The 27,818-nt window shown below is 35.2% G+C and overlaps 1 protein-coding gene across 1 annotated transcript; it reads left to right on the forward strand.

The window, feature by feature from the left end:
* Window positions 1-573: 573 nt before the first annotated feature.
* Window positions 574-27,363, forward strand: LOC123542938 (uncharacterized). The gene is made up of 8 exons (XM_053530862.1): window positions 574-3,481; window positions 3,910-4,002; window positions 5,204-5,302; window positions 6,805-6,903; window positions 14,006-14,104; window positions 14,292-14,435; window positions 21,496-22,449; window positions 26,255-27,363. The coding sequence occupies exons 2-8, from the start codon at window positions 3,933-3,935 to the stop codon at window positions 26,710-26,712; spliced, it is 1,923 nt and encodes a 640-aa protein (XP_053386837.1). The 5' UTR covers window positions 574-3,481; window positions 3,910-3,932; the 3' UTR covers window positions 26,713-27,363.
* Window positions 27,364-27,818: the final 455 nt, after the last annotated feature.

The raw sequence follows: 27,818 nt of genomic DNA on the forward strand, positions 1-27,818 counted from the left end.
ATTGACACACCATACTTCAATGGTGAAAACGATGTCATGGCGACAGGAGAGAGAAACCAAGCAGATAGTTTTCCTAAAGATATACCTGAAACGAATAATGTCCTTAGCACATGAATCATATAGTGTATGGACATCTGTCAGTTTGCAAAACTGTAGACAGAATACAGTCAAGCTTGCATTGGCCAGGAATATCAAGCGACGTGACAAGGTTTTGTTGTTCATGCGATATTTGCCAGAAAACAGTACTGAAGAGTATCTCTTGGACAGATGCCAATCATAGATGCTCCATTTCAACGTGTTGCTGTTGCTTTGATTGGGTCATTTTCGCCTGTGTCAGGAAAAGGAAACCTTTACATCTTGACAGTAGTTGATTATGCTACACGTTATCCAGCGGAAGCATTGTAAGACATATTCTCGAGAGTAGGTTTTCCTTCTGAAATCTTAAGTGACAGAGGAAGTTAATTTACGTCGCAACTGATAGAGGAAGTATGTAGACTCGTGCTACTTAAACAATTGTTTACGACACATTACAACCCGAAATGTAATGGCCTTTGAGAAAGAATAATTGGAATTCTCAAAAGTACGATAACAATAATGTGCAAGGAGAGACCCAAAAAACTGGGATAGATTTATATCTGCTGTATTGATCCCATAAGGGGAAGTCCCACAAGCCAGTACAGGATTTTTCGTCATTTGAATTGTTCTTTGGTGAAAAGTGAGAGGTCCAGGGAAGACACTGATGGGACTTTGGACAGAAAAAGAAGTTCCAGAATAATAAAGGAGAGAGAATATCAGGTATGTGCAAGTGTGGGAGTTATAACAGCAGAGAATGAAAGTAAAACTTGTGTAGTTGTCGATGATAGTTTACTAAACACCAGAGGCACAGACATCTTTAGAGATATTTGTGTAAATGAGCAGTTGTCGATAGATCAGAATGCAAAATTCTGTCATCTGCGTAATGAATTAGATATATTCACAGGTGTACCAGGTATAACTCACCTTGAAGAACATAAGAATGAATTAACTGATGAGGCACCCATACCTATTCGACAGTAGCACTATACCTTATGCCAAGCGAAAAGACGTTGCAGACGAAGTTAAGAATATGTTAGAGGCAGAAGTCATAGAGCCAGCAAATTCAGATTACAACTGCCCCGTTGTTCTTGTGAAGAAGAAAGATAATACAGACCGTTTTTGAAGAGACTTCAGACTTATTAATTCTATCAAGAGGTTCCACACAGATTCTATAGGTAACGTAGAAGATATACTGGTGAAGTTGTAAGAAGACAAATACTTCACGAAGATCGACCTGACTAAGGGTTATTGGCAGATACCAATAGAAGAAAGGTCAAGTCTCTACACCAGAAGGTAGTTACCTGTTCAGAAAAATGCCGTTTGGGATGGTTAATTCTGGTGCAACATTCAGTTCAATGATAAGAAAGTTGTTTGCTGGAATAACAGTCGCAGATGTGGACGATGTCTTTGGACACACCATAACCTGCGAGAGACATGTAATTATGTTGAGAATTGTTTTCACAAGAATACGAGAGGCAAGACGGACAGTTAAGCCATCAAAATGTATAACTGGATACGGTAGTGTTTCGTTTACTGGGTCATGGCAGGATGCAAATGGAAGAAGATAAGTTAGACAAGATACGTAGTGCTGAGAGACCAGAAACTAAGAAGCGACATAGGTCATTTCTTGGTTTGGCTGGATAATATAGGAAATTCATTAAGTCCTTCGCAGAGATCGCTGCTCCTTTGACAGACCTTACGTTGAAAGGTCAACCAAACTAGATTATGAAGCCGCAATTAAGACACTGAAGCAGTTATCGACTTGTGCGCCGATATTAAGTTTGCCAGGCATCTCTGAACCGTTTGTGTTGCAGTGCGATGCTTCGGATATAGGGGTTTGGGAAGCGTTTTTGCAAAGGTTCGATGACGGATTGTTTCCTATTGCATACCAAGCAAGAAGCTTTTGAAAAAGGAGAATAACTACTCAGTAATAGAGAGGGAATGCCTAACTATGGCTTTCGGAATTAAGAACTTCGAATCAACGTTGTCAAAAGAACCGGAAACGTCTGTGCAGATAACCTACGTAGACTCGATACCTCAGGGTAAGGTTTGAATTATTCTTTGCATTTTGAAAACAGTTCTCTTGAGTGGGTGGCTGTCGGAATAATCCTTTGTTGCTTGTTTCAAAACGGCGTTAAACCATAAGTTGTAAATTTATACTGTATGCTAACTTAAACGGCAGCAGAAAAAAAACGTCCACCATTGGCGAGCGTGTTCAAATACAATTTCCGTCTTTACTTGGGTTTGCTTCTTACTCTTCGATAAACAGGTCCTTTTGTTTGTGAATATCCTAGACCCGAAAATGTAAAAAAGCTGAAATTATTCAATTTTATTTTATTTATTTTGTTGGGTTTAACGTCGCACCGACACAATTTTAGGTCATATGGCGACTTTCCAGCTTTAATGGTGGAGGAAGACCCCAGGTGCCCCTCCGTGCACAATTTCATCACGAGCGGGCACCTGGGTAGAACCATCGACCTTCCGTAAGCCAGCTGGATGGCTTCCTCACGTGAAGAATTCTACGCCCCAAATGAGGTTTCGAACCTACATCGATGAGGGGCAAATGGTTTGAAGTCAAAGACTCTAACCACTCGGCCACGGAGGCACCTGAAATTATTCAAGGAAGGTAAAATATTGTCCATAGCTTCGGAACTCACACACGTTATTAAATGTATTCATGTTTTCTATAAAGAAAAATGATTTTATTTTAAAATACAAAAGCAATTTTGATGTAATATTTTACCTTAGTTTTATCAGCTCAGCTGAATTACGCAGGCTTTTGAGTTCACCCTGTGAAATAAGCTGATTCTTCCCATTTAAACTTAATTCTTTACGTTTCTCTTTTTTGATAAACTGATTATTGAAGAAAGTGTAAAAAAATCTCGTATTCGAAATTCGAAAGAAATATGAACAGATTAACAGGGGAAAATGACTTAATTGTAAGTTTGAACAATCACAATATGATTAGAAACTTTGTTAAATATTCATCCGTTTAAAAGTAATCCGCGTTTGGCAGTTTGTTAGTTTGACTCTTTAGGTAATAACGGGATTCTGCAGTCGTTTTAAGACGAAGCAAACATATGTTAACGCTCTTCAGGAAAAATATGTAAAATTTAAAATATTGGATATATTGTCCTACAAATAGTCATAAAATATGGGATTGCCGGCCTTTGCTACGGAACGCGCATATATAAAAGGATGTGTGAACTGTGCGTCTCTGTTAACATACATTAACTCCTCTGTTAAAACTGCCCCGCTGAAAAAAACAGCAGTTTTATGCTAGAATGTTAATGAATGCGACTTTAGTATTATGTATCTGTATGTGTAACGTTTGATAAATCGATAGGTATAGACAGAGTATGGCTACCACATCTAAAATGGCAAAAAGATCCAGCAGACACTTTTGGTAATACATACTATTTTCTTATATTCTCTCGGCATTTGCATAACATGCATATTTAAACTGAGTTCTTTGAAATGATTTTTATTTATGCTTCGAAATATTTACAAGAAAAGTTTTATTGTTAAGTGCGTATTAGACCTCAAGGTTCAAATGCCAGTGATTTATCAACGCTTATGTTGTTATATCAGACAAGATTCTACTCTTTTTTCTTTTCTTCTATTAATATTTCGACTTAAAGACCTTAATCAAGGTTCTACAAATGTTGTGATAGTGACATCATTCACGTGTTTAATTCTTTAATACTCTTCTGAATTCATACTGACTGCCGTTCTCAAAACTAGCAAAACATTGTACTCTACAAGCATTTATCAAAACTGATAAGGAATGTTATGACATAGTGTTATCGTATTAAACTTTGTTTGCATGTCCAGGTACAGAATATCTTGGAAGACCGATGTCACCACCGCCGCCGTACCAACATTCAATTTCAGAAGAACAGCGATTTAAAGAAATGCAAGAAAAAGGTTTGTATGATGAAAAGAGACAATAATTTAAGTACAATCAGGAACATTTCTGGCAAACAGGTCTGCCGCATATACCAACAGCTAAACCTATTCTCTAATAAATTGTTAAAGAAAGTGTAATCAATTTTGTCTCGTGTTCGAAATTCGAACTTCTAAAGAAACATGTACAGATTAACAAGGAACAATTACTGAATCGCAAGTTTGAACAATCACAAAATGATGAGGAAGTTTGTTGAATAATCATACATTTATTGATAATCCACATTTTGCAGTTTGTTTGCGTACAGCCATAAGTCACCGGCAGTAATGTCACGAAGTAGAGCTCATTTTCGTTTCAGAAAACGTAGGGTATGCAAAGCAAATGATTATTGATAAAAAAGGTCGAGAGTTCATTTCTCCGTCTTGCTTTGACACATCTAGTCCATGTGATTTGTTGAGTCCAGTCACACAGGTTAGGTCAACATGCCTCCTGCATTATATAAATGCTGCAGAAACGCATATCATATCTTACAAAAAAGAAAGAAATCAATTGCATTGTATATACCTGTATGTGCTTTAAACACATCTATAAGTATCGTTAGATCCTGAGCTCGTGTAGTGTAGTATACTGTAGTATAAATATCAGAGACAATTTATTTTAGTCCAATTCTCCTTATGCACTGTTATAGTTAACACTGTAAATGGCTGCTAAAGTTACATAAATAATTATTTATACATATCTGTATATCATTGTATCAATTTCATTCATCAAAATGTTCCTTTTATATTATATTTTTTAGCTCGATTGTCATGAAAGTTTTAAGCTTATTTGAATCACTCTCGTGTCCTCTGGAAAATCCGGAATTGTGCCATATGAAAAGTCAGGGTCGAAACCCCAGTGGGGCTCGAATCCACGATCACCGGGTTGAGCGTCCGAAACCTTAACCACTAGACCACCGCTCACCTTTAACTTTATCTAAACGTTATTTAAGAAGATAAATCATTACAATAATGAATTTAATTTAATCTTGATTTCTGCTTTTTAAAAGTAGACATTTCTTCAAATTTCCACTTGAAAATCTATATTGGATGTTCAAGCTATCTGCACAAATAACTTATTCTGTCAATCCTCGGATATGTTTGAAATATTTTGTAAATATTTTGTGAATAGATATACCTTACAGTAATTTAGTGCTTTCAAGATTGTTGATTTATTTTGTAGAAAGTACACCCTGTGATGAAAGCAAAATAGATGTAAAAAAGAACTCAACTAAAATGGATTCCCAGTTGTGTGCCCAGAAAAGCGAAACCCCTTCGAAAGGTTTGGAAATGACATAATTTGACATAATTTTTTTTCAAAATGTTAACTTTACTAAAGAAATTAAAACATGTTAGTTCCCTTCCAACCGCCTGATTTTACTTTTGAGTGGTTTTATTGACTGAAATTAAATCGTAAGCAGCTCAGTCTGAAATCTGTTATGAATCACGTTTTGACAAGTATTTTTGTAGAGAAACTAGTCTTCACTAAGAATTCCTAAGATACTTATCCGGCAAGGCACGAGCCTAAGGTCTAGTTTTATCCATGTTTTGGATGTCACAGCGCAGTAACCGCTGACAGTCTTGCAACTATTAGACCTTACATACTAAACCAGTAATTTGATGCTTTTAAATGCATATTAGATAAGTAAAGGTCTTTTACATACACAAGTTATTATTCCGCAAAATGGGGCCAGACACTGACGTAATTTGTGAATGAGCAGTTTAGAACAACTGTCACATAATTGTATCAACTTCCTCAAAGGAGAGCATAGGCACATGCTTTTTCTAGTTTGTAAGATTTTTAGATATTTCTTGCCCCTTTTATAGACACATGCACATGTCTACATTTGCAGTTTGTTCGCATACAGCCATAGGTCACCGGCAGTAATGTCACGAGGTAGAGCTCATTTTCGTTTCAGAAAACGTAGGGTATGCAAAGCAAATGATTATTGATAAAAAGGTCGAGAGTTCATTTCTCCGTCTTGCTTTGACACATCTAGTCCATGTGATTTGTTGAGTCCAGTCACACAGGTTAGGTCAACATGCCTCCTGCATTATATAAATGCTGCAGAAACGCATATCATATCTTACAAAAAAGAAATAAATCAATTGCATTGTATATACCTGTATGTGCTTTAAACACATCTATAAGTATCGTTAGATCATGAGCTCGTGTAGTGTAGTATACTGTAGTATAAATATCAGAGACAATTTATTTTAGTCCAATTCTCCTTATTCAATGTTATAGTTAACACTGTAAATGGCTGCTAAAGTTACATAGATAATTATTTATTCATATCTGCATATCATTATATCAATTTCATTCATCAAAATGTTCCTTTTATACTATGTTTTTAGCTCGATTGTCATGAAAGTTTTAAGCTTATTTGAATCTCTCTCGTGTCCTCTCTCTGGAAAACCCGGAATTGTGCCGTATGAAAAGTCAGGGTCAAAACCCCAGTGGGGCTCGAATCCACGATCACCGGGTTGAGCGTCCGAAACCTTAACCACTAGTCCACCGCTCACCTTTAACTTTATTTAAACGTTATTTAAGAAGATAAATCATTACAAAAATGAATTTAATTTAATCTTGATTTCTGCTTTTTAAAAGAAGACATTTCTTCAAATTCCCATTTGAAAATCTATATTGGATGTTCAAGCTATCTGCACAAATAACTTATTCTGTCAGTCCTCGAATATGTTTGAAGTATTTTGTAAATATTTTGTGAATAGATATACCTTAGAGTAATTTAGTGCTTTCAAGATTGTTGATTTATTTTGTAGAAAGTACACCCTGTGATGAAAGCAAAATAGATGTAAAAAAGAATTCAACTAAAGTGGATTCCCAGTTGTGTGCCCAGAAAAGCGAAACCCCTTCGAAAGGTTTGTAAATGACATAATTTGACATAATTTCTTTCAAAATGTTAACTTTACTACAGAAATTAAAACATGTTAGTTCCCTTCCAACCGCCTGAAATCTGTTATGAATCACGTTTTGACAAGTATTTTTGTAGAGAAACTAGTCTTCACTACGAATTCCTAAAATACTTATCCGGCAAGGCACGAGCTTAAGGTCCAGTTTTATCCATGTTTTAGATGTCACAGTGCAATAACCGCTGACAGTCTTTCAACTATTAGGCCTTACATACTAAACCAGTAATTTGATGCTTTTAAGTGCATATTAGATAAGTAAAGGTCTTTTACATACACAAGTTATTATTCCGCAAAATGGGGCCAGACACTGACGTAATTTGTGAATGAGCAGTTTAGAACAACTGTCACATAATTGTATCAACTTCCTCAAAGGAGAGCATAGGCACATGCTTTTTCTAGTTTTGTAAGATTTTTCGATATTTCTTGCCTATTTTAGAGGCACATGCACATGTCTACACTTTATGACTTTGTGTAGTATACGGCCAGTACATACTGACTGTTTAACGTGTAGAAAATTGTAAATTTGAGGACACATGACGGCTGAGATGTTTTAGCATTATTGCAATAGACAATTGGTATTAAAATTTTGTTTCCAAGAAATGTGCTTATAAGATAAATCTTCAATATCTGTGTGAAAAACGAGATGTGTGCTTGTATGATTGTAAAACTGTGAGTTGCTCTAATTAGTGACAAAAGATTGAAACATTAGAACTTCTTACGTGATTTAGATAGACAAAATGACAGTAAGGTAACAATATATACTTTATGAGTTGTAAGCTACAATACAGATTAGCCATTTTAAGAAAATCAAAATAGAAGGTAGAAATACAGCAGACGTTTAAGTAGGTCTGTAGTCATCATACACCTGTCAAAAGTTGTCATTAGTTTTCACGGTCTGTCAAAATTGTTTCTATCTCTCTAATCTGCATATGGATTATTTTTGTAAGTATCTTGAAAGGACATTGTAGAATGCAATTTACTTGACATTCCACATCAATATTTATGCTTCATTTGTCGAGCTCACTGAAGTCACGTAAGAATTTCTATTGCTGTAATAGAGATCTCGAACCTCGATATTAAGACACAAGAATTGTTCCTTTCTGATGAGAAAAGCGAACGTTTTGGTTAAATCATTATATTACGATTTTCAGAAAGAACAGAATATTATTATATTTTTGTCCTCCGTCGGAAATTCAAAACGTGATACTACCTTGAGTTCCTCTTAAGATAATAGAGAGTTTGAGATTTCAAACTTCGCCTTCCCCTTCAACGTCTCTTGCGAAGTTAACGTTTGAAGTTGAAGTTCGATTAAAATTCCTTGAGATTTCAAACTTTAGAATGAACCTTACTTCTTTTAATCCGCCCATTCAATTTGTCTGCAATTATGATCGTTTTTCTCGTGCATTTTGATATCAATTGTCCGAAAGTGCAGGACTTTTACAAGAGGTTTTAGAAATGAAAATTAAATAAAAACATTTCAATTACCATATCATCGCATGGATATTAGTGCGATTACAAAAACAAAGAACAAAAAACATTTTATATAAAATGATGTCAGTATATTGTAAATCATACATGAGAGGAAATAAAAATGATAATCATATCAAGGTATTCTATTGTTGATGGTGTTCTTGAAAGATACAGTTAATATCTTTTAAACAAAAACATGAGACATCAACTACAACAAATGCATTTCTCGATATACTTTGAAGTTAAATATATGAGATAAAGCAAACACAAATGCTGTGGACTAGTATTTCATAGTTTTTCTAAAAGTTTTTTTTTTTTACTTTGAATTGGTACTTTATACATCGAATTCCTTAAAAGAGGTGTTTTACTTGGAGACTGTTCCTGTTGAAAATCTAACCTTTTAAAAGATAATTATGTTGATAACACAAGCCAATATACACAATTTATGAATACATTTAACAAGCCATTTGAAACAAATGTAAGATACTCTCGTGATCATGACACTCAGTTTGACTCTGTATAATGCCAAACTCTCAGACAGCACAATATAATCGTGCCAAGTCACCTTGTGTCTAGCGAAACAGTCAAGAACTGTTAGGTGAAGACCAAAATTGTCGCACAAAATAACATGTTGGCATATACACGTATTTGTTTTTCATAAGTAAAGCATGTGCAGATCAAGGAATTTTGGATTTTGATTAGAGGGACACCAACTTTAAGATGGGGGAGGGGGGTGGAGGGGTCACCCATTCAGGGGGTGGGGGAAGGGGTGGGTGGGTGTAGTCACACCGAGTTTCAAGACCGATTTTCTTTGTAAAATATAAGAATCAAAGGGGGATTGACCCAAATGCCCCTCTGCCATGTTCTGGGTCCGTGCATGTAAAGAATGGAGATTGAGCTATCCCATACGGCTAACAGGAAACCTCTCGCATCATGATATCATAGATCTAAAATTGTCCGATACTTCAAAAAAATCCGTCTTACTAGTACCATTTTATGTTTATAATTAAAACGCAATTGTCTTATTAAGTGTCCGGCAGAAACGGATTGATTCTATTTGGAAGTTAAAATAAAATGTTCCACCAAATGATAATCGCGCGTTATCATTCATTTTTCAAGTAAAATGACTGTCATGCCATGTGCCTCCATCCATATTTCAGTCTTTGATGCCAAAGACAGAGTAGATGTACAAAGACTGAAGTTTTGACTTTCGTGATATCACATCTTCGGACGTTCAAAACTTCACTTCTTACGACAAAAAGGCCCATCTGGTATAATCAATACCGCCTGAGGACACAAATATGCCGTAGAAGTTAAAGTTTGAACAAAATCTCAAAGTTTCTCAAAATCAGTTGATAACTTCATACTTCCAGGTTCAATTCAATGTATTCAGTTAAAATCATTAGCCAAACAAAACTTCAATATTCTTATACTTATTGATTGTGTTTTGCATCAAATTTAGTCCAGTTATACATATGGATAATCGAATAACTTAATAAGCAGAAATCCAGAAACTAAGCTTTTTATTTCACATAGTAATAAAACGAAGTCTTAGGCTTACTTGAAATTACATGGAAAACTTTAGTAGCAACTTCTGATATAAATAAAATACACGCATATTGGTGACGTTTTACCCCAAATATATATGAGAGACGTTGAAGGGGAAGGCGAAGGTTGAAATCTCAAACTCTCTAATAACTGGATCACACGGAACGTTTTCGATTGCTAGATAATACCAGGCTTATTATTTATAGTTAAGGAATAACTGCAAGAAGATATGTTTGAAAAAAGGGGCATTATTTCTTAAAAGATTTATCAAGAGTAATGAAATATATTTGGAAGAGATACACATCTGTGTAAATTGTGTCAAGGAGGTGAGGAAAGTTGGTGCACACAACATTGCATATGCAGGCTCAATATATAGGGTAAATTTGGGTAACTGAACCACCCGGGCAACTGAGCCAGTTACCGATTATACCCGATTTTTATCCAATAACGGTAGTGCCCCTATGTCATAAGTTGCCGTTTACTTTCTGAGAAGAAAACAAAGTTTTGTAGGCGGGAAAATTAAAATTTTGAATTACCATCTCTGAAAGCGGGAATAAATAAATGAACGTAGTCTGGTAGGTACCACGTCATTTTCTCATGTTAGAATTGTGGAATATACCTGCTGTACAATTCTGCGATTTAGAGTGTTCAAGTTCAGATAGAATCAAATGTTTTGCAAGAAATGTTAACAACCTGTTCAAAATTCCATATCGCAAATAAGCTTTAAGTGATCATTTTATATACCCGGACTCTTATCCTGTACAGTAAAAGCGGATCTTCTCCCAAATATGAAACATTGTGAACATTCCTACAAATATTATTGGTGAACTAAGACGGGTTTACAAATGCTTTTAAAACAAAACCGTTGTGCACGTGGAAAAATACAACGTTTATATTAATGAAAATAGGGAGATGGCATACCAGGATCAAAATTGTTAGTTTTGGTCTAATTTCTGTTACCCGCTATTGTTACATTTTTAAACGTAACGAACGTTTGTGTGTATTATAAAAATATTACGCCAGGAATATATCAAATTTGGTTGATGGGTGTTTTGCCATTTAAATTGGAGCAATGAGTGCATTTGTGATATAAATAAGCAAACGCACGTTAGTGTTGACATATACGACAATATTTTCTAGTTTATTACGAATAAGCTAATATACTTAACATATTTTTAAGAAATGGTTTAGTCACCCGAACACTGTCGGGAAACTGAGCCATGCAACGTTCGGTAACATCATTTGAAGTCCATCGGGGCTATTTGAGATGACGGACATACAATAGTTGTATTTCAACACTGATATGAAATTTGTTGATATCTTTAAAGGTCCATTACTAAGGGAAAGTGAGTTGGCAATTTTTTTCATAGCCAGTGCATAGACTTCTGCAAGACACTAAATAATGAAGATTGGCAGGTCAAAATTTACAGAAGGTCTTTGGAACTCAAAGAAATGTATGTGTATTATGTTGAAATTTCAATGAATCGACAGAATGACCCCTAGGTCTTTTTAACTTTCTTCATACTTCATAGAAAAATAATTGTACATATACTGCGATTTATTTCGAATTTCTACATACCAACTTTCATTTTCCAATAAAATGAAATAGTTTCTGTGCTTTTTAAAAGAAATTAAAATGTTCACTTTCCTTAGTACTGGACCTTTAATGAAATTAGTTAACACTGAATTACTTGTTGTTAAAAAAAAATGCGACAGCGCGTAAAGTTTCATTGATGCCCCGTCACGAGTGGTAGGGGTTAGAGGTATGGTCTTCGTCCTTTCGTCCGTCTTCCGTCCTTCCAACCGTCTTTAACATTTTTGTCCGCTCTGTATCCCCTAAACCCTTTAAAGGATTTTTATGAAACTTGGATCAAATGATCGCAACGTCATGACGATGTGCACAACTTATGAGTCTGTCATGTTGGACCAAAGTCACAACTCTAGATCAAACGTTTGAGCCTTCCTGTATCTCCTAAACCACCTGTAGGATTTTCATGAAACTTGGGTAAAATTATTATTTCATCAGGACGATGTGCAGAACTTATGAGTCAGCTATATTGACTCAAAGTCAAGGTCACAATTCAAGATCAAAGTTTTGAGCCTTCCATTTTATATCCTCTCTGTATCTCCTAAGCCCCATGAAGGATTTTTATCTGACTTGGACGTAATATTTTCCTTATCGAGGCAAGTGCAGAGCCTAAAATTCACCCATGCCTGCTCAGTGTCAAGGTCACACTTCAAATGTTTAACGGTTCCATCTATTACCATCAATCCTTTTACTATCGACAACAGCGGTGGGGAAAATAGCTGTCTTTAAAACTGCCTTGTTTGTTTTTGACCAAATTTGCACACAACGTTTAAACGAATTGAACGATATTTGAGTGCAGTCTAAAAATCTAAACAGCTTATATAATACGACATAGGCATACATTGGGATATGGTCACTAAAATTTTATAACTATTTTGAACAAATGTATGCACTTTGAATGATTATAGCATTGTAGGCTAAACGGAACATTTTTGATATTATTACATAATTATTACGCCTAAGAAAGATAACGCAGTCCTACGCAAAATAAGAAAATGCTCATATACGCTGGAGCGAAAACGCACACATGGGCCGTTCCAGTTTGCAAGACTTGCGACAAATCATATTTAAGTCCAAATGAATGTATTAGTTTATTTTTCTTCGTCTTAGTACATTATAATAAAAATTTTGGACAATTCATCACATCAAGTTTTCCGTTTCCGAAAACATCAACATAGCGTTTCAGGCACTTTTGCCCGAGATGTGATATTAACATATAACCAATTTTAAAGATGCTGTCATTTGTTTGCAAGAAACACGATTTGTTGTTCCTAAGTGGCTCAGTTACCCTAATTTCCCCTAGTCAAGTTACAAAAAAGTCCAGGAACACTGCATTCTTTTTCTGAAAGAACATAACATAAACTATGCACAATTACTGTTGTTACTTATCACTTTTGTGAATATAATCTGAAGTTTCATTAAATTCTGCCGAGGGGATGTGGAGAGTTGGTGCGCACAAGATCGTGTCTTCGGACAGACAGACAAACTGACAGACGGACAGACAGACAGACTGACAGACAGACAGACAACCAAAAACATTGAAAAACATTACTTTTATAGGCATGAAAGTATCATTGTCTTGATGTACCATGTAGTGAATAAGGGAATAATATCAGTCTGGCGTTTATCTAAGAAAATTAAATACCAAAACAATCTGAATGGATCATTTTAAAATTGAACTACACGCCAGACTGTCTAAGCAAACCGCTGAATTAAAAGACTCTTTGTCTTATTGTAAACAGTTTCTAATCCTATCAAATGAATTTACAAGTATAAATTGGCTGAATTAAAGGAGTCCCAGTCTGATACTGCAGGCGGTCGTAATTTGTCTTTCCCGAAGAATCCGTGACTGGGAAGATCCCTTTGTTTGGTGAAATCCATCGCCTGTAGTGAAAGGGTCTTCATTGCCTGGTGTGACATGACTTTCACTGCCTGTAGCGGCAGGACTCTCATTGCATGTAGGGACAGAACTTTAATTTCGTGTGGGGAAGCAATCCAGCTTGACAGTGGTTCTTCCAATGTGCATATTCGTAATGGAATAATACCCGGAGTGGTGCACAGGGTCTTCCAAAAACATCAAAGCTAAGAAGTAGCCGTATGACCTATACTTGTTTCCGTACAATTTCGTTTAGCAAAATAAATGTTTCTTTAAAAAAACAACAACAACAAAAAAACAACAATAAAAAACAAACAAACAACGTAATTTAAGAAGATAAATGATTAAAAAATAATAATTTTAATCTTCAATTAAGTTATTATAAGTAGTATTCCCTCAAATTCTGACTGGGAAATCGATAATGGATTGTGAAGTTCAAATGAACAAATAACTAATACAAAATCAGGCTTTTTCCAGATTTTATTTGTTTATGTTTGATGTATTTTGTAAATATTTTGTTAATAGATACAGTAACTAAGTGTTTTCAAGATTGCTAACTATTTTTATAGAAAGGAAACCCTTTGAGGAAAGCAAAATAGATGTAAATAGGAATTTAAATGAAGTGGATTCCCAGTTGTGTGTCCAGAAAAGCGAAACACATTTAAGAGGTTTGTAAATGACAAAATTTGACATAATTTCTTGCAAAATTATTACTTGACTACAGAAAAGATAATATTTGTAAAGCTGTTACTTATCATATTTATTTGATAATTTGTTTTTTAGATGTTGTTTAATCACTTATTTCTGATTTCTATGAAATGTTACGAAATATAGCTGCTTTGCAATTTCATATAGCATTTCCACATTCGAAGAAAAAACAAAAAGTTCGGAAAAATGTGAAGAAAGGTAAAAAGAATCGAAAAGTGAAATGTATGATAAAGAACAAGTATGAAAGTCATCTGTCACTCAGAAGTGTAACAGGGATAAACGTAAGAACAGGTTGGTAAGCTGCACTTGTTTTAGATATGCCGGATACTTTATCAAATTGACTCTTAAAGTACCAGACATACTAACAATACTGAGTCTAGTTAATGCTTCTTCATGTCTAATACTTATTTTGTTGTAAACGTTTGAAACTAAGAACAGTCGGCCTTAACCTGACTTGAATAAGTTACATCTAAGTTTTGTTATGTAAGCTAGATCTGTTAAATGCACTCTAGCAATGTATGCAACAAAGCAAAATTATAGCAACCATTAGTATGTGATAAGAATACGTAAGAAAATTGACATGTTAGCATTTCTTGTGCATATGCTTTTGCTAACATGCTATCAACGTCCTTCGACAGAAAGACACCTGGTCCAACCATCACCAAATAACAGCATAATAGTGTAGAAACTTTGTATCATCAGAGATTTCGTAGACAGAGCAAAATGACTCTTTGAAACACCACACTGTCTTATAAATTGGTAGACGTTACACGTTCCATCATCCCTTTATTTGATGACAGTTGTAATTTAAATAATGTCTTTATCAAAGAAACATATAAAGTTTGTTATACCCATCAAACATTTATCATTTAGTTCTGTGATATTTATGAGCGTTGTAATTTAACACATCCAGCATACCGAGACAGTTGGCAGAGAGAGAAGTCATATTATTCGATTTTCTGTTTCGATGCCAATGTCTTGTGTTAGACATTTGTGAATGAAGACCAGGTTGAGTGTGAACTCATAAAACGATCATTTTTTTTCAAGGGGACCATCTCAACATCATTTAATTGTTTAAAAAGTAATTGCAAAGCAGTGCAGATGTAGGTGGTAATCTTAATTTGCGGCGGTAGGAAAAACATCTCTGTAACAGTGATAAGGTCTGGCTAATTATGTCACCTCTATGCGATCGGAGATATAAATTTTGTTTTGTCTGTTATTCTATCCGTCTGTCCGTCTTTAAACTAAAGAGGTCACTGATTATCTGAAAGCCCGATATTGCAAGGTCGTCGAAATTAGAGAATGCGAATTTCGCCAATACTGCCACATCAATTCCTATGTTTTGGCATTCATCGGTTTGCCCCTTTTTTAAATGGTTTTCTGTCTGTCTTGTATTGTCTGTTGCGTATGTTTTCTTGTTTGTTATATGCGTTGTTTCCTCCTCTTTACTTCCTCTATTGCCCCCTCCTTTCCCTTTGCATTTTGCATCCCTACCACTTTACTTCGAGTTAGTTTTCGTGGCTCCTCTAATCCTAAGGCGGTACACCTTTATTTTTTCCTGCTTATATGGGTGTGACTGTGTGTCTAAGACGGTGCCTTAATGTTTTCTATGTTATTTAATTGTGTGTGGCTGTGTGTTTGATTTTGGTACATGAGTGATTTACGTTGTGACTGTTATTAAGGAACGAAGCATTCCGTTTGTATAATCATCCTTGGTAATCTTTTCCCCTTCAAATTCCTTCCCCAACCATACCCCCACCATTTTACCACTTTCTTCCCCTCTATCTATATTTCACATAAATTAATGTGTACTGGTTAGATGTTTGAAGCAACCCGTCTGTAATATATTTTCATTACAGCTTCTTTTTGTTGTGGGCCTACATTGCAAATGTGTAGTGTGTAGCTCTGGGGCGGTGTTTCAGGTGCACTGTACCTCCGAGAAATCTACCCTTACCTATAACCTTTTAAAGAGACTAGGTGTAAGTGGTGGAAACAGAATAATAAGATTCTGAATAATAGCCTTGAAACTGACCTGGGTCCACACATGTCGCTCCACTTATATTTTCGAGAGAAATACCTATATTCTTTACTATCGAAATCCCGTTCGAATGTAGGCGATAACGTGCAACATTACGTAGAAAGACCTAACTTGTCCACAGGACCAAGACGTGTGCTGTTTCTACCTGTCTATATCAGGTCCAAATCTGCTAGAGATAATCAAACAAGCAATGCGCCAAAACATACCTTTGAGAGCTAAAATAGACGGTGTCATTGAAGCGTATTGGTAGTTCCATGGGTTTCTCAGGAGCTTTGCCAAGACCAAGAAATATTCAGAAATACGACGAACGTTCACGGGCCATGTTTAAACTAAGCCGACGAAATGTTTGACGAATGATGATGATGAATGGACTGTGGAGCAGAAAAATAAATGACCATGGAACCTTCTTTGACCAGAATCGGAGCTTTCCATTTTAAAAAGAAAATGTTGTCCTTATAGACTGATGGTAAAGTCCGAATTTAAGTTCAGTTCAAAAGGGATCAGCGAGAGATCTTAAGAAATCTGGATGACCAAGTTTAGTCGCTTGGTAAAGACATGCAGAGCCGAAAGTAGTATGAACCGTTGGTTCCGGGTCAGAGATAAACACTTACAATTAAGAGAGTAAAGGCTTTCGTCTTTATAATACAAGAGGCAGGCATTAGATGACGGAATTAATACGGAGCCTCTTGATTCTTAATTGTGCCCCGTGCCAAAATAAGAAGTTGACGACTAAGATTTTGACGCCATTTTAGTGATGGATGACGACTAATTAATCATTTAAGCGCTTATATCATCAATTTTTGTTTCTCTTGTTCTTTGATATTCTTTCTGGAAACATTTATGCGTTCCCGGAATGTACATCAATCGTAGTGTCTGGAACTTCGTGTAGCAATAAGACTACTTTGTTTCAACTATAACATCATGAAGACGAAGTGTTTTCATGCTCGCCACAGAAAGTGTTGTACTGCTTCCACATGTACAAGTCACTGTGCGAACAAATAGAATAAGATCTTCCTGTTACCATGTTTCATTCCGAGGAACTCAACGATTTGACGGATGAGACCCTTTGCGATTTAGTTGTACCGTCCATGAACAGGCCCAATCAAACCGAGCCTGCAACATTTTCGTTTTTGTCGTGTTGGGCGACCTGTGAAGTTTTCACGTTTTTCTATTTTAATTGAGAGTGTGATATCATCAAGCGATGAAAAAATCATAAAGGCAATGCATCATTAGTATCTTAAACCAGACATTGGTATTGCAGGGGAAAAACAGTCGCAACATTAATTTGAACATCATATCTACGTGTTGATAAAAAAATCTGAGAGATATATCGCAATTGCAATGTCTAGCACAAAAATCTTTTCTGGACAGTAGTGTCTTTCTCTTGGACATTCACAAAAGCGTTACATCTCAGTCTTACGTATGGTGGCATATTTCTGCCACTATGCATCTCCCACGATAATACTGTAAACTGTGTACACTTTTTGAAAACATTTTAGCAAACGTTAAATTTTCTAGATATTTTATTTGTTTTTGTAAAATATTTAAACACAAAATTTCGCGTTAGTGCATTAAATGCCACGAGATGCTTAGTGGCTATTACGATAATTTTATAAACTTTCAAGAGAAGCTATACATTTTTCTTGTGAAAACATTATGGCAATAAATGATTGTTTTAAAGATTTGCTTTTGTTGAAAGTATCAAGAGACCTATCTTTCTAATAAAATGACAACTGTGGACACTTACAAAAACAATTTCGAGATACTAATGTAAATTATCGCAATGAATTGTTCGACGTTTGTGATAACCTTTAAAAAAGCACCTTTTTATCAATATAACATTTTTAAGCTATCGCGATAGCTGCCTATCTTTCTCGTCGTAGAAATATGCCACCATTCTTACGTTGCTTCATTTTTATCCATCTGTAGAAGAAGCGTACCAACTGCAAACAAACGTGTTTCCCGGTGAAGACTCCATCGTTATCATTCCCAGTAAAAACAGACACAACATCATAAATATCCATAAGTGTTCTCATTCTGAAAACATAAAGATGCAGAAAATGGTAATTTGCCATATGATGGGTATCAAAGATTTTATCATCTAAATAAGACTCCGATGCTGCATCTGCTGGAAATGAAACCGCACAGCACCAAGAGCAATCTGTAGAAGAATAAACAACGTTTCATATAGAAAATGCGTCTAAGAATAAATATATTGAAAACATAGGAGGCGGAAAATAAAGTGACAACGTTTATGAAATAATCCTCGAAGCCGTATATCCTGACCCAAAACACGCTGCCGCTTATAGTCGACAGATAATATAGTGCCGAGAGAAGAATTGTAGGTTGGTGTAAAAAGCTCATTAGAGCTTATGTTATTTGTTGATACTCTCCGACTTTGTAAATAAATATTACTTGACTTGACTTGAGGTTCGTAATAAGCAGACAAAATATTTGCTACTGGCTTTTGAAATAGGAATATAATACTGTACACAGAGCAGATCGTGGGGAATTGCCGTGCTTAATACGGAGATAGAAACGTACTATATCATGTGGTTCAATCTGCAAAAGACATGAAATGAATCATCACTTTTATGCTGATAACTCACAACTATACTTTTCGTTTAAACCAAAAAATATTCCTACCAACATGAAGCCTTATCCCTAATTGAGATTTGTCTTAAAGAGTCATGCACAACTTCGCCACATTAGGCAGTACATCACAGCTGATGCTACCAAGAACTCTCTGGTTACATTGAAAGTAGACTGCTGTAACTCGCTGCTGTATGGAATTTCCAAAGACACATAGCAAAAACTTCAATGTGTATAAAATACAGCGACCCGCATCATAACCAAGTCTCCGCAATAAATCACATTACACCAGTCTTGGAGGAGTTGCATTAGCTTCCGGTTAGAAATTCTAAAGAGAAGCTCTAAATTCAAAATCTTGACACTTACATACAAAGCCATGCATAATGAATCTCCCAAGTATATTGTCGATATGCTGGACGTGTACAAGCCTCGTAGAAACTTAAGGTCGGCAGATGGCCCAGTGTCTTTGGTTGTTCCGAGTAGTGGAACAGTAAAGTATGGTGACAGAAGTTTCATGAATGCAGCTCCAAAGCTTTGGAATGCCTTTCCAGTAAGCATCAGGGATTCAAGCTCACTGTCTGCATTTAAAACTTCTTTGAAAATACATCCCTTTCACACATGTTTTATAAATAACAAAATCTTAAATACTGTTGAAAATGGCGTTAACCCAAAACAGACAATAATACAAAAAATATTATAACAAAATCATGACAGGTTTGTTTCATGTTGAGAAAGGCATTGTTTTCCCTAACAGTGTATGTAATGTGATTTAAAGCTGAGCAAAATTTAAGGATGATCTTGATTTAATATTTACTATTCCCTTGAATTTTTTACCAATACCTTTACATATCTTTAATGTCTTAATAAAACACTTTTGAACGCACGTAGTTTGTATGAAAAGATTACTATATAAATGTTGTAAAATTATAATTTATTTATAACACTGAAATTTAACAGTTACAGAAAACGACCTAGTGGGAATAGTGTTCATTTTAAACAAAATCAGACCGATTATTTTAACTAAAAGCAATGAGCGGACGTTACGCTATTCTATCCCTACATCAAAGATTTATTGGATATGGCATGGAGGACATTGTTAGCATGTTTGATCCCATTGATATAGAAGCAAATGACGCATATGTGCATAATTTAATGACAAATGGCTATTGCAATAATGAGATTTTATATCACTAATTTAAAACATTATTGGCCATTCCATGAGAAAACCTGTATTTAGTGACATGGTATAATCATTGCACAAGAAATGGTTTAAAATAAAGTAAAATCACTGTTTTTTCTTATGTTCATGCAGAATCTACAAAATTGTATATCGTTATTCAATTTTGTAAGGCAAATCCAGTGCTATCATATTTTACAAATAATATTATTTGTATTGTCATGAAAAGCAAACGTCCAAAGCACCCATGCAACATACAATATAGAGGTGTACAGATGAAATGCCCGCGACAAAACAAAAATACACGGTTAAATTATTTTTTTAGAAAAATTGCTTAACACTGTCTAAATATTCAAAGTTAGTTATTAGAATAATTTATTAATTTATAGCATGAATTGCACGAAAAATACAAGCAATGCACGGCAAGATCATACTGCTTTCGTGACGTTCGAATGATAGATAGAGTCGAAATAAGACTCCAATTAGGTCAATTTTATGCTGGCGGTCTTTGAAGCGTAAGGTTTCCTTTGTACACTTTTAACTTCTTACAGTAAGTACGAGACTCCGATACAGCAGTGACTATGCTGGGCGTAAGTTGTTCCAAAAGTTCACACTGTAACAGAGGTCAACAGCAAAAATGTCGCTGTTTTTGGTGTCTTTTATTCACAAATCTTCACAGATCTTGGTTTCACACTGCGGCGTTAATACATTTTGCATTTTTTCAAGTTGGTTTTCACACCATTGTCACTGACAGGAGGAGAGCAGACTCGCTGTGAAAACATTACAAAACCAGGAACGGTGCAAGTCCTTGCCAAGATCAATACACCAGTCCATTTGATGGTGGTCAAGTGGCACCGAATATTCTTCTCAGACAAGGATATTTCATCACTGATATTTAAAACGTCTGAGGTTACAGGTTCACACATCCAACTTGACACTCAAGGTATCCATCGGGTATAAACAAATGACAATAATGAAATACGTCCTCTAGAAAACATAACATGGTTTAAGGTCAGTGCATTTAAACACTTCGTTTTCTTTACAGTATTGTTGACGCAATTTTAGTCTGCATCTTTTTATCAGCTTTTTGAAACACTTAATACCAAGGGCTTTATTACCATATAAATAATGGTCGTTTTATACATTACAACTGACACTATGATCACATAACTGGCCGATTGGTGGGTTTGACGAAGTAAAGTTTCGTTGATAAAAGATATTGTTTAAATCACAGCTGTGATCACACATAAGGATGACGGCTGAGTTTCAGTGTAACTCCTATCTCTTACAAGGTCAATAAGGTCATTTAGGACAGCATGGGCACATGCACAAGAAATAGTGCGAATACAGTGTACGCTACACTACTCTTGCTCTATAAATTGCATTATCTTGAAGCTAGTATATAGATGTAATATGTATCGGATTGCCTCACAACACAATAAAGCTAAAATGTTAATTCACAATAAAGTTATTCTATCATATTCTTGGAAACGTAGTTCAGATAAAATATGTGCTTGATAGTATAAAAGAATTATTTGTTACAGGAGTTGTGAGAAGCGATATGTCGTGCAACATCCTACAAAGTAGATGTAATCGGCTAGCAGAGTTCCGTCAAAATATTGCTCTTATTTATCCTGCTGTAGAGAGTGACGACCCCTTTCCGAAATTACTTTGTCTCACAACTGAAGAATGCCCAGATCTCCCAACAACTTTTGAAGGAATGCAGGTGTTGCAGAAACCTTTCTATCCTAGATCGGAGGAATCGCTTGAGGCAGAAAACTACGCTGCTAATATATTTTTGAGGACGGAAATGACAGAAGAATTACGGAAACAAATTGAAGCCATTGAAGAAACGATAGCTTTTCATGCAGAAGATCTTATGAATAGATACAGTAACTTAGAAGCTATAAGAATTAGTTTGGTTCGCTCAACCAAAAAAGGTATTCAACAGAGTCCATGTATCGTACTATTCTGTCGCTGTAAGTCCTATATTCCATTTTCTCGTTCTAAATTCCCAACACAGTTACGACACCCAAGACAAAGTATTACTTTCAAAACAGATGTCAGAGAGGGATTTTTTACTTTATCTGCTAATGGTCACACAATAACGAGATTTGCAAATGAATGGAATAGAGAACTTGCAATGGGATGCAGTATAGGACCCGAAAATGACATATACAGTGCGTCAATCGGGCCATTTGTGAACATTAGAGAAACCAATGAGATGTGCTTCCTCACAGTACGACATCTGTTTCAGCCTCTTTATAAACCCAGCGATCAAATAACCGGAACTAATATTGTTCAGCCTGCCGACGGCGACATGGCAGTGCCTTTCAATCAACAGGCTCAAAGTGGTGTACCGAATCGCCGTTGTGGCACTGTAATAGTTGCAGAAATTAACAGCAGGATTGACGCAGCTTTGATAAAGATCTGTCACGAACGTATTCCAACCAGAGGAAACTTTGTTGGTGTAAGAAGAGACGATCTTCATTTTGCAGGTCATACTTTTGTCTAGCCGACATACAATGTATTTTTTCTCCAAATATGTTTTGAAAGTTTGCATTAGTCGTTTAATACTTTCTAAGTTAATTTTGTACATGTTAGAGGCCTCTGTAGGCAAATGCTTAAGGCCGCTGACCTCATATCACTCCCATCTCACCAATGTGGGTACGAGTAGAATTAAACATGTTAAAAAGCTATCCACTTGCTCACGGAATGTCGATGGTTCTACCCAGATGCCCGCCTGTGATGTTATAATGCGCAGAGGGGCTCCTAGGCTCTTCCTCTACCATAAAAAGCTGGTAGCCACATCTAATGCTTGTGTTGTTGTGCCGTTACACTCAAGAACAACAAAACATTTGGCCGTGCCAAAAAGGAAATAAAACTTTAAGGGTTTTATATCACTTATTCTAATATGACTGGCAATGCTTAGTCTTTCGCTTTGCAGAATAATTCATCATCAGTTTTGCCCAAATTTGAACTATTCCGCAAGACGTATTACCATTTCCTGTCCTGGCCTGAATAAAAAAGGAGCGTTTCGACCTAACATTTGGCGCCATGCATGCGCGAGAGAACTGTTCTTTAATACTCGATCTTAAGTTTACAAAACAAAGACATATAAGAGTCAAGACCGCGTTTGGATACTATTTCTACTGTATACAATCGGACGGTTATACGCCGTTCGAAATATTTTCGCACGGGCTGCACCCTCGTGAAATTACTACTGTTTGCAGATCAAATTGCCCCTTCAACATTTTTGAAATCGATAGAGTTGCATATGTATAACGTTAATCGTGTTAAGGGGAATTATGATAATTTATACATAAATTAATGAGAAATTGAAACCTCCTTTTGATTAGTCTAAATGATGAGACCTCGGGTAGACCGATTCTACATTTTGATATTTTATGTTGTCTACTCAAAGGGGATATCGGCTAGTCAAAAAATATAACGATACTCAACTATTGAGTACAAATATTTGGACTACCTTTAGATACATGTATGTTTTATTTGAATTTATCTCATATTCGCAACAAAATCAGGATTTAAACCCAAATCTAGTGATGACAATTTATTTCGAGTGGAGAAAATAACTCGTAACTGTTCCCTAGGATCGCTTAAAATTAGTTAGACTAAGACTCACATATTTCGTAAGAAATTGCTGACTTTTTTTCAAGTAAAGAGGCATGGTCTGTTCCGGGAAACTTATGCCATTCAATCAATGATGAGAGAATCCAACAACTGGAGTCAGTCGCGTTTTATAATTATTGTGAAAACTAAACACGAGATACATTATTGAAATGAAAAGTCTGCAGCAAATGGTACTGAAATTTAGGCAGAAAAGGCCTGTAATGTATAACAAGGTGTCTTTTTTTTTTACATCCACGCTACCTAAATGTAGTGTGCATTGTGGCAAAATTTTAAATGAAGATTATATCTAGTACATCTGTTATATTCCGGTTAAACACCCGTTCCAACAGTATTTAAATAGCATTTCTCGGTCATGCAGCCAATGTAAACAAGTTCATTCAGTGTAGTTTACTCGTATCGGAAAGGCGGAGTTACCTGTATAGACGAGATTCAAAAATAGCTTCAGCATCGCTACTTTTGTGACGTAAAGGTAAAAGTCTATCGATTTAAGAAAAGGCGAAAGGGCAACTTGATCTGCAAACAGTAGTATTACGCCCGACGTTTACCCGCCCATCGTGTAAAAATAGTGTTCAAACACGGCTTTGCTATAAAGTATTTCTCAAATGTAGTTATTTTCATTTAAAGTGCAGAAAATCATACGCGTGTAACAAATCGAAATTCCATCATTTGCTTACAGTAAAGTAGTAAATTGAGTTCATTGATATTAACATTTTATCATTATTCATCTTTGTTATAAAGTGAAAGATTTTTAAAATATGGTAACATTAGCAATAATGCATGCTTTGCGGGAAACAATGTAACTGTTTTAAGGGGAAATGTGACAGTTGCCAATATGTATATAGGAAAAAATTTTCCTACGGGCAGAATTTCTTCGAACATTGTGTACTGACTGAGAATCAAGTTTAAAACGGAAATATATATTAAAAATCATAGGTACCCAGGCTTGATCTTGAGTTACCTGCCTTTGAAAAACAGAAAATACTAAAGACTCCAATTTTCAAGGGCAGATAATTCAAGATCAAGGCAAGAGAACTGTTATTTTAAATTTTATTTCTGTTTCAGACTTCATTTGCAGTCAGTATACAAAGTTTAAAGAAATTCGTTTATGGGAAAGACTAGGACTTTGCGGTATCATTATGTTATGTTCATAATTAAAGGCAAAGAAAATCTCCTATATAAGTGACCCCCTCCCGCCAGAATACCAGACTTTTTAATCCCCAATATACAAGATCCTGTCTGGTCCACTCTGATAAGGGTCCATAAAACCCATGTAGACTTGACATGTAGCCTAATTATTGTCAGAGAATCATAAATTTTATTGCATACAGATAAATTGGTTATTTCCTGTGTTTTGCATTTTATTGATTGAAGTGCTGTTTTTTTTTTTTTTTTTTTTTTTTTCAGAATGTACACAAAATCATTTTAATTGATAATATACTAATTTTGATTGCTCAGTCATGTTGAATAATTTCCTGACCAATTAAAATTTAACTCTTATAGCAAAGCAATTCTCACTCCTCAACAATAAAATAATTATTTAAAACTTAATATTTATTTTAGGAGAAATTACAAGTTTGTTTATTCAATGATTATGATCTTTTTATCAAAAGTAACAAAATAAAACCAGAAAAAAGATAATTGCTGGATTTTATTAGAAATTATTTAAAAAAGCGTTCAGTTGCATTTTTAATAGATAAAAAAGGAATATGGACAAAAGGATTTTATATATAAAAATGCATAATTCCCCTTGTGTTGTCTAAATAATGTTTCTTTTATGTATAATAAATCCAGCAATATCATTGTTCAAAATACACATAATTTATTATTTCTGCTATGTGCCTGAATGCATTTTGTATATTTTTACTAAAAAAAAACAGCAATGATGAGATTAATTGTTAGAAAACTTGATTTATTAAAAATATGATAAAAACACTGTTGTATCTTATCACTTTGTTTATTTAGCCCTAATTCAATCAAGCTTTCTAAACTCGTTATAAAGGTGAGAACTGATTTGCTATAACGGTGAGAAATATCTTCTGCAATTTATTTACTGCACAGTAGCTATACAGTAGCTTATTATGATAAACAAAAGCAAGTCTATCAATCGTCCAGTCTTGTATATTGGCTCTTACCGCCAATATGCAGACCATAGGCCACATACATTGCATACCAGAATCAGTGTCTTTAAGGACATTTGCAACGGTCTCTATACTGACATGGGGCAAAAATTTTCTTACAGAAGGAATTTTTTCTTTAAACATTTTTTTTACTGACAGAGATTCAAATAAAAAAGAGAAATAAAACAAACCATAGGAACCCAGTCTTGGTCATAAATTGTCTGCCCTTGAAAGTCGGAAAATACTGAAAAAATCTACTTTCGAGGGCAAATAATTCAAGATCAAGCATGGGTACCTACGATTTTTAATACATACTTCTGTTTTAAACTTGTTTAAAGAAATTCTGCCCGTAGGAAATTTTTTGCTCTATTTACATATAGGCAACTGCGGCATTTCCCCTTAACCTTTTTGTTATAAAAGAGAAGGATTTATTTAATGCTAGTTAACGCAATTTATCTCAATGTATAATTTCAGAAATATTTATAATTTTGCCATAACTCATTGTATTGATATTATATAAAACATCAATTTACAGGATTTACTGAGCATCAGTATCCGACATACGACGACGGGAGCATGAAAGATGCAACCAAATTTACTTCACAAGACCTTGCATACGACAGAGTAATAACATTTGGTAAAGAAACTGGTCTTAGAAAAGGTACACTTCGCATTGCCAATATGGCCGTGAGTGTTGTTTCCGAAACAGGAACCATACAACATGGCGGGCGTGTTCAGCGTCAGACATTGATGGGGCAGCTTCAGGTGGATTCCTACGCAAGGAAAACGTTTTTCCAGGAAGGGGATTCTGGGTCTGCCGTTTTTGTTGTAGACAGAAATAACAAACCACATTGTATCGGTATGGCGATTGGTGTTATGTCAGACCTAACATGTGTTGTCACACCCATTCACGTTATATTGCAAGAACTTGGAGCAAAGTTAAATAAAACATTAGAGTCAAAGGCTTTTACCCATGAAGACATGATCATTTAGAGGTACCATTTTTCAATACATTTTTTTCGAAGTCAAAACATTTGGAAGTACATGTAGTTATAACCTGCCCGATAATCAGAGGTTATAAACGGAATGTGTATGACATACAACTCTTTCAGCGCAATTTTTTCAGTTCAACAATCCTGTGTCGTTGTGACTCTAAACACAGCAACACATATTTCTATATATAGGATATAGTACACGGGCCCTTTAACATCACATGAATTGCTTTGTGTTACGAAGACCTCGAAAAATAAATAAAACTCCGTTTACTTTAATATATTGAAATGTTATCATTCATTATTCATTCATTGTAATAGAGTTAAGATTTACGATTAAAACGTTAAAACAAAACGAAAAACAGAAATAAGAATTATGGTAACTGTTATTGTTTAAATATAATTATGTCTGAGTGTTTTCTTCAAAGATGTTCATAGAAGTTGATGTCTTAAATTCGTATTTAGCGCCTTTATTAATAACGTGCCTGACACCTATTTGCTATAAGTTACCTGTTGAATCCTGTTTTCGATTATTGTTTTCTCATATATTTATTGAAGGTTTGAATAAAAACATAGTGGGCAGTATATAATTTGATTATATTCCTTTATGGAGCTAATTGTATACATACATGGTGAGCAGTGTATTTCTAATAATAAAGGTATGCATATTCTGTATTGTAACAGCTCCTTTTGTTTTTTTTTGAATTACAATTTACAGACTTATTGAACTTCCAAGAGTCTGCCTTGACCAATGAAATTGTTGTATCCTCCTATCATGTGTAAGGAAGACGGTACGGGTTATAGGCAATCTTGATATTCTAACCGAAGATCTGAGAACGATCCATTCACATTCGTCTTCTATATATTTTAGATTTCCGATATTGCTATTTTTATTTTCGCAAATCTATTTTCATTTGAACCAATCAGACGACTTGTTTGCATGTCAAAGAGTAAGAAAAAATTGCAGTCAGTACAGGGCTCGAACCCGGGACCCCCCGCTTACAGAGCAAATGCCCTACTACTGAGCTAACCGGCTATCTGACATCTTACGACATGAGAATTGTAGATATGAAAAACCAAGGCTTTTTAAAGCTTGCAGAATGTTGT

This window comes from Mercenaria mercenaria, chromosome 19 (genome assembly GCF_021730395.1).
Source record: "Mercenaria mercenaria strain notata chromosome 19, MADL_Memer_1, whole genome shotgun sequence".
Classification (NCBI taxonomy): Eukaryota; Metazoa; Mollusca; class Bivalvia; order Venerida; family Veneridae; genus Mercenaria; species Mercenaria mercenaria.